Genomic DNA, 17398 nt, shown 5'->3' on the forward strand with positions numbered 1-17398 from the left:
GAAAAATTTAGTAAGAATCTTATCTCCTATGCTCATAAAACTGAGAGCAGCACACAAATGAAAGTTCACATATCACATACAGAATCCAGAAAAAAAAGTTAAAGAATTTTGAAAAACCTAAATTTGCATGTGTTTTTGCTTTTGAGATTTAGACATTTTGATCATCTAAGGCTAGTACAGTTTTTGCATCATAAAGTCATAATCAGAATGGAAAATAAAGAAAGATGGAAAGCGGGGGAAGGGAGAGGAGATAACCTGAAGCACAAAAACTTGATGCTGAATCATGACATAATAAAATATTAACTTCCACATCACTAAGAGAAAGCAAGACCCCTGTCATTCATGCTGGCAAAAGCTTGCCTTTGCATAAACCATTACTGTTCTCACTGTTAAAAAACCAATGACTTTGGAAAGGATAGAAAACACAGAATGACGTGCAAAGTAGCACACAACATGTTACTGCAGCTGGATAGAGAATATGTCACTAATGACTTTCTTTCTACCCATCATTTATAAGTTAAGATTTTTTTCCCCAAATAGCAAATGCCCTTTCTGAGTACAGAACAGAGGCAGTGGAATTCAAAATAATATTCAATTTCCACTTAATGTTAATACTGTATTAGTTAATGAAATGAGTTATTAATTATTCCCTGGGAAAGAGATGACTTCCTTTTGTCTTCATTTGAATTGAACACAACATACCTGAACACTAGGCAATTTTTGGTAATAAATTAAAAATAACATTTTCATCAGAGTTATTGCCAGATGTTTATCTTAAATAAAACATTATCCATGACCAATAGGAAGATTCATCTGAAGTTATTTGATAACTTCAGAAAACTACTGTAATTAGGTTCCCAGATTGTGGGAACCTAATCCCAGAGTGATGACTGTCTGTCTGCAAGAGACAACTGATAGAATTAATTAATAACCATGGATTCTGTTTAGGATACCAAAATTAGTAATAAAGTACTTCATCTCCATGAAGGCATCAACAAGAGAGAGTTAAGGAAGAAGAATAACTTCCTGACTGATAGGACAACTTAATTTTGTAATGATTCTTCACATGTTTCAAAATAATAACATCAATCACATACCTTCAGAACTAAAGATGCTCATCCTTATTAGGGTCAGAGGTCATGAAACGTTAACTTCTATGAAATCTGATTGAGATCAGTCAACCTATGATCCTATGGGTATGTTAATAATAACAGCAACCACAGTTGACCCTCACGAGTGTTTTCTAAGTGCCAACAACTGTTCTAAAAGCTTTACTTGTATTAATCCTATTAATAAGCCTATAAAGTAGGAACTGTTATTATCTCCATTTAGATATAAGGAATTTGAAACAGAAAAGTTCAGTGACTTGCCCAAAGTCACTCAGCTAGGAAGTGATAGAGCCAGGATTTGAAAAAGGTAACCAAGCCTCAGAAAACACCCACAAACCATTATGTAAAATACACTCAATAAACTCTTTTTTATAGATGCTACCCTTGACCCTTTTTGACCAGAAGAAATTCAAATTAATGATTTGGATTCATAAATCAAGCCATTATTGAGATTTTGAGAGGAAAGACTAAAATTAACTTGTTCTTCATCTTCTGACATTTTTTTATTTTTCAGACTGTTAATGAAGCAATTTACCCTATAATTTATATGTTTATAGACTAATAAAAACAGAAGGGAAAAATTTCATTCTATAAGCATTATAAAGAATAAAATTTCAAGGACACACTACATATTTACCCTCTCATGTATAAACACATATTAGAGGTAAAAATTTAATCTTAGGATACAGAGATCAGCAAACATGTTATTATACAAAATAATATACTCTACATTGATATGTTTGATATTTTGTATATTGTACCTTTAATTTCTCCAAGAAGTTCACTGGTATTTAGTCTTTCCATTTTTTCCTTCCAATCTTTTGAAAGTAGTTTTTCCATGCAGGAGGAATCTGTTAGAGTTAAAAAGTAAGTATGGAAAATGTTACATATATATTTTACAACTATTAAAATACTACAAATACAAAAGCCAACTTATGGAGAAATTCTCCCATTATAAAAATGATCAAGGCTATATTTGTTGTTGTTTTAACCCTAGGATATAGATAATTATATTAGTGTATCTATCACAAAATACCACAACTAAATTTATTTTTACCTGACTACTTAAACTATTCCCAGGGGGGAAAAAATATAATGCTCAATAATCTTATCTTGGTAGTATAAATATAATTCTATTAATATTCAGTCAGCATTTATCATTTCTTAGACTGATAGGACAGAAAAGGGGGCGATTTCCTCTGATATTTAAGTTTAGATGTTGTTCCTTTTAATCCAGGTGATTTTTTTCTAAGTCTAAGCAAAATTTATGTGCCATTCAAGGAAGAATGACAAATCTTCAAGGGGGAAGAAACCAGTCAAACTGTAACCACATAGTCCTTAAAAAAGAAATAAACATATGACAACTTTTGTGGAATACCCACTTAGAGGATAATTCAAAGAAAATAAAGTCAAGATGTTTTCTGTCCCTCAGTAATAAAAACTGCTAAAACTTTTCTATAGAAAAAGATGCATATTCTTATAAAGAAAATACTCAGTTAAACACTATTTGCCCAACTGCATATCTAACTAACATACTAGATCACAGGGAATGATTATACTTGCTTCTATAAGGATTCATAAAGGTTACAGAAATTTAATTTTAGAATGCCCTAATAATTAGCAATTTTTTCTCAATGAGTCATTTTTTTTCTCTCTATTTAGATGGGTTTGCAACTGGTGCTACTGCTTACAACTATTTATATATATCTTTTAAGCCTCAAATCTTAACAAATAGGCCATGTTTCCAAAAGGGAATGCAGATTTAAATACCAAATCCTCAGTGCAAAGCATACTCCCATTAAACTTTAACATTCCAAGTGTCAAAATTCTGATAACTTCTTTTTAAAATTGTATTTAAAATAGTGCTCCAATTCCAAATGCCTTTCCTCTCCCATATCAGTACCTATCTATTTAGCATTTTCCCTTTCATTTTTTTCTCCAACTTCTAAATCCTCCTTGAATTTTTCAGAATGACAGTAAGGTCAGGATGGATCTAAAGGGTTTTAGAAACTAGATAAGCTTTAGAAAAATACAGTGAGCCCTGGGTAAGAGATGAGAGGACCACTGCATCATTAGAAAGTATTGGCGAAAACAATTAACGTTTGTCCATGACATGATCAATCAATCAAAGAATGGATGGAATCCAGATCAGTGTGTCATGAAATGGCTGACGAAGAACAACCATACTAGCTCACTATCACAGAAGTTAAAGTTCATTCTAAATAGAAGTCAGCGTTATTCGATTAATTGAAAGCTCATGGTCCCTTCCCTTCCTTCGTCCCTTCTATCCTTCCCTCCTCCTTTTCTTCCATTCTTTCCTATTAATTATTTTCTGAGGCTTCAACAAGTGATCTACTACCATGATTAAAAATTGGATTTTGAGTGACCTTCCAAAAGGGTCTATGCTCACACAACGGTTTGTATTTAATTTCCAAAATGGTCCCTTGATATTTTCATTTTAAATTCAAAAACAAGGTATATACTTTGTTTTATACCTATTTTGTGTTTATGCTAAAGTAATAAAAAAAAAAAGGTAATACTAAGTTTGGGATTAAGAAGCAAATCCTCAAAACCACATCTAACAGACATTAGTTTTTCTCAAATCAGGTTTAAATTTCTGAGAGAGATTGATGTAACATCAGATCATGGATAAGAATAATCAGCAAAATGTCTTCAACTTCCTATCCTACCTAATTCTGTTACTTCTTTTTTTTTTAACCCTTTCATACATGTTATCACATTGCACTAAACTGATAATCACTGATATAAATGCTAAAGCATAATTTGTTTGGTTCAAATTTGAGTTGAGAGCATATATTATAATAGTAGAAGACAAAAGCCCAAATTACTAGTAATGATCACAAATTCAGAGCAAGTTCAGAAACTAGGATTATATACACACTAAGTGTAAAACAGGCTAAACTATGTCTCTCGTTTCTATAAATAGACCTAAAATCTTTCAGAGCTCTAGGAAAAGAATGCTAAAGCTTCATGGGAGAAAAATAGAACTGTATGGTCAACAGGAACACACACTTAAAACATAAATCAGACCATGTGTACACAGCTTCACATAAAAGCTACTCATTAATAAAATGGTTAATAACATCAAAGCATTTCACATTCCTATTAAAAAATTAATCCTCACCATAATGCTGAGTTAATCTAGTTAATATGAGTTCCCATTTCAGTAGAAGAAACTGAGGGGGAAAAAAAAAAAGCAGTCTTTCCATGTCTATATTTATAACTCATGAAAATAAAGGCAGTCACTGATGGCCTTTAACTCCAGGACAATAAAAGTCACAACATACAACCTTATCAATGTTTAATCTCAAGTCTAAGAGATTCCGGGAAGATTCAAAACTCAGGAAGTCTCTTGAAAAACTCTCAGCTTTCTCACCTAATTATCTGACTGCCAAATCGCTACAAGTAGTATTAAGCATGCTCCATACTATACTGTAAAGCAAGTAAAATGAGGGAGAAAAGACCAGAAGATGCAGATTGTTAACAAATACCACACAGGCAAAGGACACCACTGCCACCACTGAGAGGTTTCTGACTCAGGATGAAGAAATATGTAATAGATAAAGTTGTAAATGAAAATTTATATTTTCAAATTTCCTACTCAAAACAATTTCCAGGTAAGGGTGCAAATTAAAAGTAAATATTCATCCTCTATGTGGCACATCCTTCAACAACACTAATAGGACACTAGTTTTACAGAGGTAATTGATCATATCAAACTTTACCCCATTCTGATCATGCGCAAATGCAAAAACCAAAGCGGTCAGAATAAGTAAAGGGGTCCAGTGTGTATTATGTACACAGGAGGAGTAAAGACCATGCAGAATTGCTTTAACTCAGTAGTTATTCAGCATGCCAAATGGAATGAAAGGAGTGAACTTCTCCTAAATGTTCTTGATTATTCAAATCTTAGTATTTTGACTGAGATATCTTCAGCTAAAAACTAAAAGAGGAACTACATACCCTCTGGAAATTAAGAGAAAGAACGACAACATTACAAGACAAAAAAATGTTACAATGATATGTACCTATTAAAAATGATAATATTTCAGCATAAAAGTGGAAGATGTTAAAACTAATCCATCTTACTTTGAAATAGTTAATGTTCACACACCAATACATATTCAGTAAAATGCAGGACTTTATTATATTTATCTTTTCTAATTTTTGTAAATCATATGAGTAAAACAAGACTCGGAAATGAAGAGCTGGCCTTCAATTCTTGCTTATATTTTAATCAAGGATGTAAAAGGTTTTCACATGTTAAAATTCTCAGTGGCATAGTTTTTCTTTTTGTTTTTTTTTCTTTCCTTCGCAACTTAAGTTTTTCTCTTTAAAGAAACTTTTTTTAAAGAAAAAAGTAAAAACACAATTCAGACCTTATTTTTAATAAATATCCTGCATAACGGATTGGAAAGCAATGTTTCTGCTTCCTAAGTATTTAGATTTCAGGCCAGGTAAGTCAAGAATGCTTTACCAGGCTAACAATTAATTTCACAGTACAGATAAATTTGAAGTGAGAGTATGTGATATATTTATTTCCTAATCTATATGATAATATTTTAGAAACAATTTTAAATTATTCCTAAATACAGCCACCGTAGTATAAACTCCCATCCTGCACAAAGTGATGGTATTTCAAATGTGTCAAAGAGAGTAAGTAAATAAATAATTGCTAAAACTAAAGCATGGAGGAATAGGAAAGAATAATGGGGAACATTTTTATTGCACAGGTACTTTAAAACAATTTGACTATGAGTAAACACTTAACTATTCCTTTGGCCTCAAAGCGATATGTAAAGTTATAAATGCTAAAACGTTAGAAACATGACATAGAAAAATGTCTTTAAATATTTTACTGAGGAAAACAATGCTGCCCCTGTATGCAGATTTCCTACTGCTTTATTAACTCCTTTAAGAGAATATTAAACCAATTCCTTTTATTTTTACCATTGGAATCATAAATTTCAAGTGCAATAAATTTTCTATGTGTGCAAGAACAATGATAACTTATCAAAAGCAACTTTGACCTTGGTTTACAACTAGTTATGACAACATACATTTATACCGCTGCTGATCATACATCCCACATTTTTCATTATGAAACAGAGACACACATGCCAGTTACTGTACATTTTTCCACAGTGACAAGTGCTCCACAATACAGTGGGATAAAATTGGAGCTTGGAGAGCTTGAAGAGCACTCTTAAATTTTAATTAAAACCCTCCAAGCTCACTAAAAATAATTAGACACTAAAATGTGCCAGTTTTATTTTGAAGTCACTATAACGTACAAAGCATACTCCCTGACGACAGCTTGTGCTGTCCTTCTCCCCGCCTCTCTCCAATGAAACAACTGATTTTCCAAATACGAACAAGGGGGTATAAATAGAGGCTGTTTTCAGGCCTGCTCTTCATGCTGGGAAGCTGACAGAAAAGACAGCAGAATGGGTTTTTTAAGACTGCACCAAATGAACCTAGAATAACTTGCCTAACAGAGTTCGAATCACTGACAAACTCTGGATAAAATTCAGTCTGCAAGAAACACCACGAGTTATATCACTGATCTTTTTTGATCCAAAAGCCAAACCTTTAACCTCTTAAATGTTTTTGCTATCTTAAAATATCTCATACAATGCTATAGTCCATCCTATTTTTAGCCAAGCAGCAAGAGAAAGCATGCCTTTCCCATACAGCAGGGCAATGATATAAACATCAACACAGATGCTCTGCCAGGAAGAGCTGGACTTCTCAAGCACTTGATCATTAAGGAATGCACCAACTGTTTTGGATAATCTCGTGCCAGCTCCCCTTTTGCTCCACACTCCCCTCTGGGAGTGGCCAATCTTGTCCTGCCTTAATTTTTCATTTTACTCCTCCATAGCACCCCCCCATCCCTGAAAATATGAGAAATGGCATTTATGCCTAGCAATGAAAAAGCAGGCTCACTTCCCCAAACAGACCAAAACTTTAAAACAATTAACCCTCCCCTCTTCTTTCAGATAAATTACTAAGTATAAAATGCAATCTGTTTCCTTTGTTTATTCAATATGAACAATTTGTAAATGACTCAAGGATAAAATTCAGAAAATGTTGTGCTAAATTAGAACCATTATAAACATGCTAATGACTCAATGCTTGAGTAAAACATGCATGATCGGTGTGAAGAAATAGATTTAGTTCCTGTGAAATTCTGTTGTGCTGCCTTAAAATGATTTGGTCATTAAATCAGATACTTTCCTTCCAGGAAAAAATGTTAATTCCACAGCCACTTTACTAGATAATATACTGTGAGTGTGTATGTATGTGTGTGTGTGTCAATGGGAGCTTTGGAAATGTCATGAGAACTGTTAGGTGCAAGATTTTGGCATATTCATAAGGGAGAAAAAGATCCACACTTGAAACCTGGTAGAAATACACACATAGAAATCATCACATTAGGTGCAATATTCTCTATCTGCACTGTTTTTATCTACCAAAATCTTTGATATTTTTATAGGAACCCCTTAAACTTGGCACTTAACATACATTCATGGAAGTCGCATTGCTCTATGCAGGTAAGAGATACATGTCTCATCTGCTTTCCAAGGTTGCTTAGCACCTAGAACAGTATCAGAGAGATCATTCAAAACCAAGTTTCTCTCCCATATCCATCAAAGTACAACTACTACCAGTGCCAATACAGAAAAAGAGAGAAACAACCAGCAGATGATCCAGAGGCTCATAGCCTACTGCTGTACCTGAAAGATACCCCAGCGATCATTAAGACCAACACCCTCATTTCCAAAAATGAGAAAACAGAGGTAAGGTAAGTAAGTCATTTAGTTGCCCAAGGTCAAACAGTTGGTGACAGAGCCCTGACTCTAGTTCAGTGCTGGTTTTACCGAAATGACTGTTTAAATCATATTTGAACATCAGTTTTATATACCATAGCATCTAATAGAAAATGAATAATTATGCCTATTATTAAGTGCTTCAGACATAGAGTGAAGCACTCTAGTTCCTTGGAGAGGGGGACTAAAATTTCAAGGCACTACAGTAAAAGTCAATAGTGTTCAATGGCCAGTTCTCCCATACATACTCCTCCATTAAGCTGGTCTTCCTGTTCCTTCTCATTGCCTTTTCCTTAATGCTTTTTCTTGGTTTGAACAAAGAGCTTTCCTTTTCTGAATATCGTCCACCAAGGAATGAATTAAGATGCTGCTTAAAAATACTATTGAACTTAAAAAGTAATCCCTTCCAAATTAGGTTTTATCTTCACATTCAAGGAGTAAATGTGCAGCCTGAGACCTTCGTTTTTCACGGTAGTTCATTGCCCACGACACCTTCAAATTTACTACAGTTTTAATGAGTAAAAATGTTCCATTAGAAACTACAGCTGTCTGTATTAATAAAATTATTACTCATAATGACATCCTCTCATGATCCCTCTTATATTCTGCTGCTCCACTGCCAACGGCTGAGGTATTTGTACCATATAACATGGGACACTGTTCTTTGGGTTCTACAAATGTTTAATTTTTACTTTTTTCAATACTTATTTAACTGCTTTTAAAAAACTGTATTAGACTATGGAAACAATAACTTCTGTGTCCTATATTCCTTCTTTTGGTTTCTTTGGGGGAAAATGTCTGAATATCACTATTGTCCTGATGGAATTGTCAATCACAGTGCTCTACCCTACTGCCTGCCTCCTACTGCTCCTCCTTGCCACACACAGAGTAATTTGACCCAATCAGAATTCTCTGCTGGAACTGCCCAGAAAGGCTCTCTTAAGTTCAGGTTGGAAGCTATAAGCATGTGGGTCTGAGATTGTCATGACCATCTTCTCTGGCACATGAAGAGAGCCTGTGTGCAAAAAGAGGGAAGGAAGCCAAAAATACAAAGAAAAACAAACAGGAAAGAAGATAAACAAACAAAAAAATCTTTACATCATGTTAGCGTACTTACATCTAAAAATAGCAAAAGCCAAATTCTGCTCCTGAGGTTCTTGGTAATGTAACCCAATAGAGTCCTGTTTTTGCTTAAGCTAGTTTGAGTTGGGTTTCTGCCAGTTGCAACTTGAAAAAATAAATCTAGGGGTGCCTGGGTGGCTCAGTTGGTTAAGCTTCCAACTCCTGATTTTGGCTCAGGTCATGAAATAATGGTTTGTGAGTTAAAGCCCCACATCAGGCTCTGGCCTGGCAGTGCACAGCCAGGTTGAGATTCTCTCTCTCTCTCTCTGTCTCTCTCTCTCTCTCTATCTGCCCTTCCCCTGTTTGCACCCTTTCTCTCTCTCTCACTCTCTCAAAATAAATAAACATTTTAAAAATAATAAATACATACATATATCTAAACAATATGAAAACCATAACAAAAACTGTCATACATACTCAAATCTGTTATGTTTCCAATGGTAACACACTGAAAACTCCCAATTCATTAACTTGTACCACCAGGCTAAAATATTTATTATGCAAATCTTGAAATAAATCTCTGCTTTATTGGAAGATATGCATCAACTTTAAAGTAAACTGCTACAGGGGCGCCTGGGTGGCTCAGTCAGTTAAGCAGCCGACTTCGGCTCAGGTCATGATCTCACGGTCCGTGAGTTCGAGCCCCTCGTTGGACTCTGTGCTGACAGCTCAGAGCCTGGAGCCTGTTTCAGATTCTGTGCTCCCTCTCTCTGACCCTCCCCCGTCCATGCTCTGTCTCTCTCTGTCTCAAAAATAAATAAACGTTAAAAGAAAAATTTTTTTAATAAAATAAAATAAAGTAAACTGTTACAGGAATACTAGTTACAATTATTTAGCTTTCTAAATTAGGATTATCTAAACATGATGCAACCAAAAGAAAATATAGCAGAAATAAAGTGGAAGTTGAGGCTCATTAAAAAAGAAAAAAATAAAACAACAACAACAACAACAACAAAAACAGCAAAAGAACTCCCATCTAAAATCAGCAAGCCCCAATTTTAGTTTTGTGTTCATTAAAACGCCTTCATTTTTCTGGTTAATTGCCTTTACATTTAATGTTATAAAATTAAATTATAAAATGAGTTTTTACTGATGAAATATCCTTTCTTATCTGTTTTATTTCTGTATAGACAATTCATAAAAAATAAATTTAAAATAAGGTTATACTTCCTAAATTGGTTTTAAGGACCCTCCATAATCTGGCCCTAGTGATTTGTCTTCTATTATTTTTCCTACATGAAAGCTTTTTAAATGTTCAAATGAGTACACCAAACATATCTCACTCTTTTGTACAAAAGTTGTGCTTTTTCACTTCACCTTTGCTCATGATATCCTCCTGACCTGAATGTCTCCCTAATTCTTGATGCTTTCTAAAAAGCCTATTCTACAGTGTCTACATTAAATATCACCTCCTCAATTATGCCTTGGAAATTCTCAACCTCTGTAAAGCAAAATAAACTTGCTGAGCATATATTATCTGTCAGGTAGTCTGCTTTTTATATTCTCTTCATGGATTAACTCATTAACTCTGAACTACTGCATTACCCTAACTATTAAGTTCCTTGATGGTCAAGAAATGTTTCTGTAACCACTTTGTGTTCTTCCATAATACTTAACCTGGAGCTCTGCACATACTAAGTACTAAAATAAATTCGTTAATATACTAAAAAAAAATAAATGAATAACTTTTTTGTGTGTATAAAGAAACAACAGAACTACTTTGCTTTTTAAAATTAATCATATTGGTGCATAACTTAATACACATTCTATAATAAGTACACTCATTTCAAATGTAAATCCTATGAATTTTGTCTAATTATACATTCATGTACCTGTCACCCCAAAGAAGATAATAGAACATTTCAAAAAAAGTTACCTTGTGCTCTCTTTCAATCATCCATTCTCTTAGCTGTGGGCAAACACTGAACTGATTTCTATTACTACAGAGTAAGTTTTACCTACTCTTGAATTTCATAAACAAGTATGGAAGTTTATAATAGGTACTCTTTTGGATACAAATTAAAATTTTTGAGATCCAACCATGTTGAAGATTTGTTAGTAATTTGGTCCTTTTTGTTAATGGGTAGATTTCCACTGTGTTAAATACACAATTTGTTTGTCCATTTATCTGTTTATGGATGTAGGGGATTTTCTCACTTTCAGGCTATTAGAAATAAAGCTATTATAAAAATTCACTCATAAGTCTTTTTGCCTCTAAAAATAGAATTTCTTCTAAAAGTAGGACTGTTTGTGCCTGGCTTTATAAGAAACTGCGAAAAAGTTTTCCAAAGTGGTTGCATCATTTTACACTTCTACTAACAATGCATGAGAGTTCTAGTTGCTTTATATTCTCATTAATACTTCATAGTGTCAGTATGTTAATTGTAGTCATTATTCTACTTTTGTCTTTGTCTTAGTGAGTTTTAAGAGTTATTTATATATTTAAATATATTTTATAAATTACACATTTGTATGTTATATATTTATATATACATGTATGTATATTATATACTATGTACATATATTTAAGAGTTACCTATATATGTCTGATATATATCTTTTGTCAGATATATGTATTGTAAATATTTTTTGCTTAGTCTGAAGGGTGTCCTTTTAGTTTCCCAAGGTGTATTTTGAGAAGCCATAGTCATCTATGTTATCCAATTATCAAGTTTTTCTTTGAGTAGTGTATTCTTGGTGCCATCTAAGAAATCGTGGCCTCCGCCAGGATCACAAAGATATTCTCCTGCATTTTCTTCTAAAGCTTTATAGTTTTAGCTTTATATTTAGATCTGTAATCCATTTTTATTTATTCTATGTGTAGGTCTATTTCTGAATTCTTTGTTCTATTTTATTGATCAATTCATTACCCTTACACCCCATCAAACTGTTTTGTTTATTGTGGCTTTACAGTAAATCTTGAAATCACATAGAATAAGTCCTCCATATATGTTCTTCTATTTAAAACTTATTTTGGCTATTTTAGGTCTTTTGCATTTCCATATAAACTTTAGAATCGTGTTGTCTGTCCAAAAAAAAAAAAAGACCTTTGATTTTTATTGTATTTATCTTGAATCAATTTTAATTCTGTATTACTTTTAATATAAATATTAAAGATGATGAAATTTCCCTTGAAGTACATTTTAGCTTCATCCCATATATTTGGATAGGTTGTGTTTTCATTATTATTCAGTTTAATACATTTTTATAATGTTCTTTGTTCTTTTTTTCTTTGGTATATGGCTTATTTAGAAGTATGTGATTTAATTGCTAAATATTTCGGAATTTTTTAAATTTCCTTTTTTTATCTATTTATAATTTATTCCCATTGTGGTCAGAGAATATACCCTACAAAATTTCAGTCTTTTTATATTTATTATGACTTGGTTTATGGCCCAATATAAAAGATGCTTTATCTTGTGAGATGTTACATATTCATTTGAAAAAAATTATTCTGCAGTTTGTTACTATAGTGTTCTATCAATGTCAATCAGCTCAATTTGACTGATAGGTTTGTTCAAGTCTTTGGATTTGCTGTTGTGTTTTTTTTTCTTCAAATTCTAAAAGAGGATTATTGAAATCTCCTACAATTGCATTGTACATCTCTTTTTTTTCTTTTCAGTTCTGTCAGCTTTTCCATCATTTATTTTGAACCTTTGCTATTAGATACATACATATTTAGAAATTTTGTGTCATCTTGATGAATTGGCTCTTTAAGCATTATGAAATATTCTTCTTTATTTCTGGTAACATATCTTTTCCTGAAGTCTGCTTTTATATTAATATAGCTACTTCACCTTTCTTATCACCAGTGCTTGTATAGTGTATCTTTGCACACCCTTCTACTTTTAACCTATCTACATCTTTATATTTACTATATTTCTTATAGTCAATATATTAGTTAAATATTTTTCTAAATGTTTATTTATTTTGAGAGAGAGAATATGAGCAGGGGAGGGGCAGAGAGAGAGGAAGAGAATCCTATTCAGGCTCTGCACTGTGAATATAGAGCCCAGCGTAGGGCTGGATTCCACAAACCCTGAGATCATGACCTGATCTCATAACAAGACTTGGACACTTCACCATCTGACCACCCAGATGCCCACTAGTTAAATATTTTTAAATTCAATCTGACAATCTCTACCTTTTGAAATTATTATAATCAGTCCATTTACGATTAATGTAATTATTGTTAATAATAGGGAAGTCTACAATCTTGCTATTTTTTTTATATTTCTATCTGTATTTTGTTCCTTTTCCTGTCTTTCTCTGCCTTTTAATTATTTTTTTAGAATTTCATTTATTATTTCGCTATTGATTTATTGATTTCTCTATGTATTTATTACATACTTTTGTTTCATTATTTTAATGGATGATCAAAGATTTTCAATATATGGGGCACCTGATTGGCTCAGTCACTAGAGCATACAACTCTTAATCTCAGGGTTTGAAATTCGAGCCCCAAATTGCATGTAGAGATTACTTAAAAATAAAATCTTTAAAAAAAATTTCTTTGTAAAAGATTTTCAATATATATCCTTAATTTACAGTCATCTACCAACAAATAATACACTATTTCAAATATAATGGAAGAAACTTAAAAATGCCCCCATCTTTTGTGTTATTGTTGTCATACAAATTACTTTTACATGTTTTACACTGTATAACACATTTTATTGTTTTTGCTATAGAGTTGATTATATTATAACTAAATTATTAGAATTTCAAATGTCTTTTATCTTTGCTTTCAGATATACCATTTCCAGTACTCTTCATTTCTTCTTTAAATTCTAACTTTCCATCTAGAATTATTTTCCTTCAGCCTGAAAAAAATTGCTTTAAATTTTTCTGTGGTGAAAATCTGCTGGCAATTAAGTCTCTGAACTTTTGTTTGTCTGAAATAGCATTATTTGATATTTATTTTTCAAAAATTTTTTGCTAAATAATTAATTCTAGGTTAAATTTTTCTTTTCTTAGGACTCCACAATATGTCATTGCAATTTTTCTGACTTGTATTTTTTCTAACGTGAAATCAGGGATAATTTCTTTCTACCACTATAATGTATCTTTGGTCACTTTTAACATTCTCTTTCACTAGTTTTCAGCAATTTGATTTGGTGTGCTCTGATATATATTTTTCTTTGCGTTTATCTTTGAACCTGGACGTTTATATTTTTTGACAAATAGACAATTTTCTTCAGCCATTATTTTTTCAAATACACATACACACATACTTTTTTTTTTTTTGGTCTATCCTCTTTAAGTACTCTAATTGCACACATGGTGGTACATCATTATTTCTCATAAGCTATCAGGTTCTGTTTATTTATTTTTTTTCTTCATGTGTTTCTGTTTGGATGGTTTTGATTGCCCTATCTTTAGTTTCATTAATCTTTTCATCTACAGTTAATTGTTTGAATTTAAAATTTTCAAGTATTTATTTTTTATTTTTAAATCTCAGATATTATATTTTTCACTTCTTGAATCTCTATATGCTCCTTTTTATTGTTTCCATTTCTTTATTATAATCTTATTTTTCTTTAAATCCTTACATATACTTATAATAGCTATTTATTTTTTATTAAAGTATAATTAATATATAGTGTTATTTTTGGATGTATAATGATTCAACAATTCTATATATTTCTCAGTGCTTATCAAGATAGGTGTATTCTTAATCTCCTTTATATCTTCCCCCACCCACCACCCTCTGGCAATCACCAGTTGTTCTCTGTACTCCAGAGTCTGGTTTTGTTTGTCTGTCTCTTTGTTTGTTTTGTTTTGTTTCCTAAATTCCACATGAGTAAATTCAAATGGTATTTGTCTTTCTCTGACTTATTTCACTTAGCATTATGCACTCTAGCTCCATCCATGTTGTTGCAAATGGCAGGATCTCACTCTTTTTTATGGCTAAGTAATATTCTATTGTATGTATGTATATATACACCCATATATATATACATACATATATGCATATGCATACCAATATACATATATGCATATATACAATACATATATACATATACATATACAAATACATATATGATTTCTTCTTTGACCATTCATCTATGGATGGACATTTAGGTTGCTTCCATATCTTGGCTATTGTAAGTAATACTGTTATAAACACAGGGATGCATGTATCTTTTTGAATTAGTGTTTTCCTTTTCTTTGGGAAAATACCCAGTAGTGGAACTACTGGGTTATATGGTAAGTCTATTTTAATTTTTTGAGGAACCTCCATGCTGTTTCCCACAGTGACTGTATCAATTTGCATTTCTACTGACAGTGTGAAGGGTTTCTCTCCACATCCTTACCAACACTTGTTATTTCTTGGTTTTGATTTATAGCCATTCTGATAAGTGTAAGATGATATTTCATTGTAGTTTTGATTTGCATTTCCTTACTGATTAGTGACAACAGCATCTTTTTCATATGTGTGTTGGCCATCTCTATGTCTCCTTTGGGAAAGTGTCTATTTAGGTCCTCTACCCATTTCTTTCTTTCTTTTTCTTTTCTTTCTTGTGTGTGTGTGTGTGTGTGTGTGTGTGTGTGTGTGTGTGTGTGTGTTTAGTTGTATAAGTTCTTTATGTATAGTACCAATAGCTTAATTTTGCCTTTGTTTCCCTTGCCTGAGGAGACATATGTAGAAAAATGTTTCTATGACCAATGTCAAACAGATTACTGCCTACATTTTATTCGAGATTTATGGTTTTAGATTATAATAGCTATGTTAAAGTCATTGTCGTTGCTAATTTTATCATCTCTATAACTTCTGGGTATCTTTCTATTGACTGATTTTTCTCATGTTTATAGGCTCATGTTTTCCTTTTTTCTTTATTTTTAAGTTTATTATTTATTTTGAGAGAGAGAGCACAAGCAGGGGAGGGGCAGAGAGATAAGAGGGAGAGAGAGAAAATCCCAAGTAGGCTCCACACTGTCAGTGAGGAGCCCGATGTAGGGCTCAAACTTGTGAACCATGAGATCATGACCTAAGCCAAAGTCAGACGTTTAACTGACTGAGATACCCAGGTGTCCCATATGTCTGGTATTTTTACTGGATACTGGACAATATGTATTACATTGCCGAGTGTTTGGAATTTGTTCTTTTCCTTTCAATGTTTTGAATTTTCTTCTGATGGATAGTCACTTACTCACAGATCATCTTGACCATTTTGAGGCTACTTTTTAAGCTTTTTAGTAACAGGTCTACTTTTTTTTAGTTTCTTTCTGTAATCTCTACACTCAGCATGGGGCTCAAACTCATGACCCTGACTTGCTCTTCTGACTGAGCCAGCCAGGAACCCCTAGAGTACATTTTACTCTAGAGATAATTTATTCTCACTCCAAAGGTATGGCTTTTCTGGGTCTCCACTGAATGTCCTGGGTGCTTAATGAAGACCCTCTACTGTAGAAACTTAAATATCTCCCAATAATGTGTGAACCCTGATAGTTTTGCAGCTTACTAGTTTTTCTTTTCCAGGTAGCTGTACTTTGCCAAGCCTCTTATATTCACACTCTATTTATGTGTACCTAAGTATTCAGCCAAAAACTCAAAAGGATCCCAGAGAGAATTTTTGAATTTTTCTCTGTACTCCCTTCACTCTTGGACTTCCACCAGCAAATTATAGCCACTATAATTTCTTCAAACAGTGATGACTGCTCAGTTCACTGAGGCTTCCCTATAGTACTTGGGTTGGCTGTCCCTGCATCAGGGTCTGGTAGATACCACCAGATAGAAAGCCAGGGTAATCTTAGAGCTCACTTTGTTTTATTTCCCTGAGAGATTATAGTCTTGTGCATCCTGTTTTCTAATTTCTTACAATGGTTGTTACATAGAGTTGATCAGAATCTCTTGTCTATATTAGAAGATTAAGTCCCTATTTGAACAACATGATTAAATTACATTAATTAATTGGCATATATCAAACACTATATCCAATAATTGCATAATATACATTCTATTCAAGTGTTCATGGAAAATTACTCAAATAGACCACATGTTGAGTGATAAAGCAACTCTAAGCAAATTTTAAAGAATTGAAACCATGGAGGGCATACTTTTTGACCACAACAGAATCAAATAGAAATAGATAATAGGAAGATAACTATAAAATCACCAAATAGAATTTAAGCAACACACTTAAGCTATGACACAAAATATAAATCACAATGAAAATTAGATAACAGTGCTCGCTTCGGCAGCACATATACTAAAATTGGAACGATACAGAGAAGATTAGCATGGCCCCTGCGCAAGGATGACACGCAAATTCGTGAAGCGTTCCATATTTTTTATGGTTTCACTCTTAT

General features: G+C 32.8%; 1 protein-coding gene and 1 non-coding gene across 36 annotated transcripts in view; one reads left to right on the plus strand and one right to left on the minus strand.

The window, feature by feature from the left end:
* The window catches only part of SOX6 (SRY-box transcription factor 6), a 695707-nt gene that overhangs the window by 256643 nt on the left and 421666 nt on the right, over positions 1 to 17398 (minus strand). For all 35 annotated transcript variants that reach the window (XM_045039006.1, XM_045039005.1, XM_045039007.1 and 32 more), the window contains one exon: positions 1871 to 1960. In XM_045039006.1, the coding sequence (XP_044894941.1) occupies positions 1871 to 1960 (90 nt within the window). The remainder of the gene's footprint in view (positions 1 to 1870; positions 1961 to 17398) is intronic.
* On the plus strand, positions 17275 to 17381 carry LOC111556894. The gene has a single exon (XR_002736599.2). It is a non-coding gene; the product is annotated as a U6 spliceosomal RNA (small nuclear RNA).

The sequence above is a fragment of the Felis catus genome, chromosome D1 (genome assembly GCF_018350175.1).
Source record: "Felis catus isolate Fca126 chromosome D1, F.catus_Fca126_mat1.0, whole genome shotgun sequence".
Lineage (NCBI taxonomy): Eukaryota > Metazoa > Chordata > Mammalia > Carnivora > Felidae > Felis > Felis catus.